The sequence below is a fragment of the Fusarium mangiferae genome, assembly GCF_900044065.1.
Source record: "Fusarium mangiferae strain MRC7560 genome assembly, contig: FMAN_scaffold006, whole genome shotgun sequence".
NCBI lineage: Eukaryota > Fungi > Ascomycota > Sordariomycetes > Hypocreales > Nectriaceae > Fusarium > Fusarium mangiferae.
In genome coordinates this window covers 84,609-89,189 of record NW_024573926.1, presented here as the reverse complement: position 1 = coordinate 89,189, position 4,581 = coordinate 84,609, and the positions used below count along the sequence as shown (strand labels likewise).

Sequence of the window (4,581 nt, the reverse complement as noted above, 5' to 3'; positions counted from 1 at the left end):
TGTCGCTGCATAGAAACTGATTAGCTCTTAACACTGGGTGCCTAGCTGCACTTCTATTTTACTTTTCCATCTGTGTCTCTTTTTTTTTTTTTTTTTTTTTTTTTTTTTTGGTTTTTGGTTTTTGGCGCCAGTCTTTTGTGCAGACTTCTTTGATTGTTGTGGGCAGGAAGTGGACTTCGTACAAGCAGACACACCCAATCGAATTTTACAGAAAATTTCCCCTCGTCTTATTGAGCTGGGTCCTGGAACGAAACCCTAGGCAGTTTAGTTTTAAGGCCCTCGTCATCGGCCTTTCTCTCGCAGCCTGCCGCGCATAAGAAGCACGAGCGATGAGCTAGAGTCAAACCCCATCAGTCCACAATGGAAGCGTGACTTGTCGAGAACCGAGAACACCCATTAAGCATCAGACACGTGCGTTCCCCTCACGCTGGCTCACACCAAATTCGAGGTGGCCCGGCAGTCAGTGGGGTGGTAATATACGCTAGACCAGGGGAGCAAGGTCAAAGATTCAAGGAGGATGGTGGCCGTTCCTTTAGCTTGCCGTCGGCCCTTGATTTAGTCTGGTTTTCTCCGGCTTCGGCTCGCACCGTTGATGGGCGGCTTGCATGGGACCCCATCCACTGGGGAGGTTTCGATGGATCTCTTTCGTCAACCTGAACAAGATCCCGCCCACGTCCCAAGCCTTCGGGATTTGTTTGAGAAATTGTCTGTCATGGTTCAGCCCGCCACCACGACACCACGGAGACATGGAATGGGGAGCCGCTCTTGGAGCGGCCTGTACGCTGGGAAAAGAAGACAAATAAGAGGGGCCACCAGGATTTTTCCGTTCTCTCGGGTGAGGAAAGCCATATTGTCGGGAAGCAGCCCTTAGCCATCTGCTTCAGGAGACGTTAGGCCCCTGAACCCCGTTGACGGGAGGCTGGGCCCGTCCAAGACAGGGCTCAGATTTCTGTTAAACAGGGGACCGTCCATGAGGTGCTAAGGGTTTTCGAGGAAGGATGCTACGTACTCAGTCCAATAGTCCACACTTTGGAAGGATTAAAACTGTCTTGTCTTCGCACGAGGAATTTGACAGACATTATGCGCGCCGCGGGTCAGTTTGGGACGAACAGGGGTCCCATTACGGTCAAGGTGACCAGAAAGGCGGACAGCCATGAACTCGACCAGTCAGATATGATATGGAATGTGTTCATGGGTTTAAATCGCGTCGGCTTTTCCTCATGTCGTTGGTAGGTCTTGTGCAGGTTGGGCAAGCAAAGCTCGCATTGCGAATTAGTCACATGCTGCTGCTGCTGTTCACCGTAGCCTCTTCTCGAACCTTTCGGTGGTGGGCAACCCTGTCCAAATATGCAGACCGCATTCACAAACCGAATGCCTGCAATTATGGCACAACTAACCTGCTTGCCAATTGAGTCTGAGCCCTGAAAACTATCATGTCTCCACCTTTCGCTTTGGTTACGTCTTTGCACCTATTGATCGCTTGAATCTATCCTGCTCAATGTCATACATGCCTGGTACTGCATAATTGCTTTATACTCGATGAGTTTTGAGGCCCCCATGCTGTTACCTCGAGAGCGACTCTGACGATGGTAACAACCACAAAAACTTGCTAAGACAGCTATACTATTCATGATTGGCAACTCTGTCACCATCGGCTCTAGATTTTGCAACGTCGATATTCATCCCCGTGTCTCATTTCGTCACCGCCCGACTCCACGATGCCGCCCGCAAGCTCCATTTCAATTTCCGCCATGATTACAATACCTTCCCATCAACTCCTTTCGGTCGATCACCCATCACGGGAACTTTTATAACCATACGCTCTGCTCTACTCTACGTCCGAAGCGCCGACCAAAGTTGCGATCCATGCTACAGGCATAGCCCATACTGCCAACTGGAAATGAACAATTGGGGGCGGAAAAACAACCCAGATGATCTGAGACATTGAGGGACCTGGAGGATGGAGCCCCGATGCCTCTGGTGTTGTGCTCTAGCACCTGCTTCCGCATACCCTCATGCCTATTCGTTGACCAAGGGCTTGGGGTTATCAAATATATATGCCCTGAAACCCCCGATAAGCAAGGGTATATGCCTTTTTCGAATGGTTTCCGCTGCATACCTAGGTATGTAGTCGACACTGATAGGCTAGATCCCTCACACAGCACCGGTATTTATCAGCGCCTGAGAGAAATAACACAACAGGTTCTCGTTGACGCTACACTGCTCCAGTGGTGGTGGTTGATTTATTGCTATTCCCCTATTCGATGCGCATAGACGCCTCTTTCAGTCGATTGCGTCTTTTGCGGTTACGCTTACCTGTCGTATTTCCTCAATTGATATCTCTCGTCTCCTCACTTTATCCATTATCCTCTCTCTGGCCCGTCAACATCGATCTTGGTGTCGAAGCCAGTCTCCCCAGTTGTTTCTAGCTTCCAACTGTCGTCATCACACGAGCTATACATAGTAGAAGCGGCGTCTCCGATCAACATGTAACAAGGAACTGAACTCTCATTGCTTGTTCATGGCCCACACCCCAAGCTCCGTCTGCCCATGCATGATGATGGCACTGCCACCCTCCCACTTCTGCACTTTTTACTATGTACTGCATGCCGCGCCATGAAGGTCAGGGTAGTAGAGCTAGATGCTGCTATGCCTTCGTGTTAACAGCCTTTACGCCACTTTGAGTGCTGACCTGGAATATAGAAAGAGTATGGACTTTTTCAAGATAACACACGTTAAGTTGACCTATTGTCCACACGGTTCGCACCTGAGGGTATAAAGAAAGATATAAACATGGACCTGGCAGCGTCTGGGTCCGTCCCACAGACACCCTCTGCATGCCCCAGCTGTGGCCCTGAGGACTTCTTCGTTTTGGGTCCTCTCATTCTGTCTCTGCCTTGCCCCTCACACAGGTCCTATGATGATCCACCAACATATTGAAATTGTTGGAAGAGAGAAAAAAAGAGCAATTTGTCTGTTATGACAGACGAACGAAGTGTAGAAAGGTAAGGATAAAGGAGAAAATATTCCACCGCAAAGCCATGTTCACAAGAGAGTTTGTTTTCACCTCCCTGTCTCCTCATCTTCTCTGCCCCTCTTCCTCACCCCTTCTGGGCCGAGCTCCTTCATTCGGCATCGACCGCAACATTTTTCGTTTCTCATCCGCCCAAACATAAAACAAGGTTGTCATAATCGTCATTATAGATGTCCTGGTATCCCTGGTCGGTTTCCGCAATTTTGTATGAAGCTAATACTTCAACCATACTGTCCCTTCACCATTGTATATCAGCTCGTCCATTGTCGTCGTTGGATATATCGCTCTTGGCATCTCGTCACTTCACTGCAATAATAGGTTAGCCACTCATATTCTCTCTCTCCTCACCACACACAATGTTCGTGCCCATGTCCATGCCCGTGCCCCGACACCCACAGACCACGGCATCTGCAAGAAGCACAGCACCACCATCACAACCACGCACACGCCCCTCACACCCCCTTTTGGGCTTCCCGTCCCTCTTTTTCCTTTTCTTTGGGACTTTTTCTTTTATGTGCCCTCGGCTCAGTCATGCCTCCAGCCCTTTTTCGTCCGTCTTTCTTGTTCGGGCTCGGGCTCCTTACTCAATGCGAATAGACATAAAGGAAAGGAAAAGGAACATCATGTTTCAGACTCACCTGGCCAAGGGATTGTAGCCTGTGATCATGCTCTTCTCTCATACGATAGATCTGACCAAGGACTTCTTGCATCTCAGCACACGTTCGCTCAATGGTGGCATTTCGGTTGCCCTCCCTCTGCCAGCGCTGAACGTCACGATACATCTTGTCATACCTGCGCTGCTTCTTCTCCGTGTCGTGGCAGAGCTTGCAAACGTCTCTTTCGGTCCTGGTTTCGTAGACAAGCTTCAGGCCGCAAGTTTCGCCCATGCGGTATTCTTTGTTGCACTGCTGACGGAAGTGCCCCCAGCGCCAGTAGCCGCATGCCCAGCGAGTTTGGTCAAAGTAACACATGGCTCAATGGTTTCGGGGGTTAACGAGAGGCTTAGTGGCGAATAATCGAGGCGACAAAAGCAGGGTATCTCTGACTGATTCGACAGAAGAGGATAAGAAGCGGGAACACCGAAGGCGGAGAGCGGAGTTCCAGAGGCGAACTCGTGGTCGATTCGAGCCGAACCCGAAGTTCAAGTCAACACTTGTCGAGTCGTGTCGAAGCGATGAAAGTCAGCCACCCTCGGGCAATCCAACGGTCGCTGATCCGGAACGTTATAAACAGTGTAAAGGTTCGGTTAATCGAGTCGAGAAGAATCCTAGGACACACAGGTTAGTAACTGGGTCTCTTCTATTGTCTCTATGCCTTCTGTGCCTCCCCTTCGCGTTGGGCAGGCAATTTTGTTTCTACCCAATGCAAACAACTCCCACTTGTTGGACTTATAACCATACCACTGGCTGCTTTTTCGTTCGTCTGTAGACATGACATTATCTCATCATAGTCACCGTCTGCCAACCCCACATAACCTCTCGTACTCGTGCGCATTCTTGCCGCGTGGTGTCTCGACAGATAGTACATAACAAGAGCAGTGCAACAAG

The 4,581-nt window shown here is 49.9% G+C and overlaps 1 protein-coding gene across 1 annotated transcript; it reads left to right on the top strand.

The window, feature by feature from the left end:
- Positions 1-3,699: 3,699 nt before the first annotated feature.
- FMAN_02787 (uncharacterized protein) lies at positions 3,700-4,050 on the top strand (the record flags this gene model as incomplete). Its single annotated transcript, XM_041831523.1, has 1 exon — positions 3,700-4,050. The coding sequence occupies one exon, from the start codon at positions 3,700-3,702 to the stop codon at positions 4,048-4,050; it is 351 nt and encodes a 116-aa protein (XP_041682077.1).
- Between the last annotated feature and the right edge of the window lie 531 nt (positions 4,051-4,581).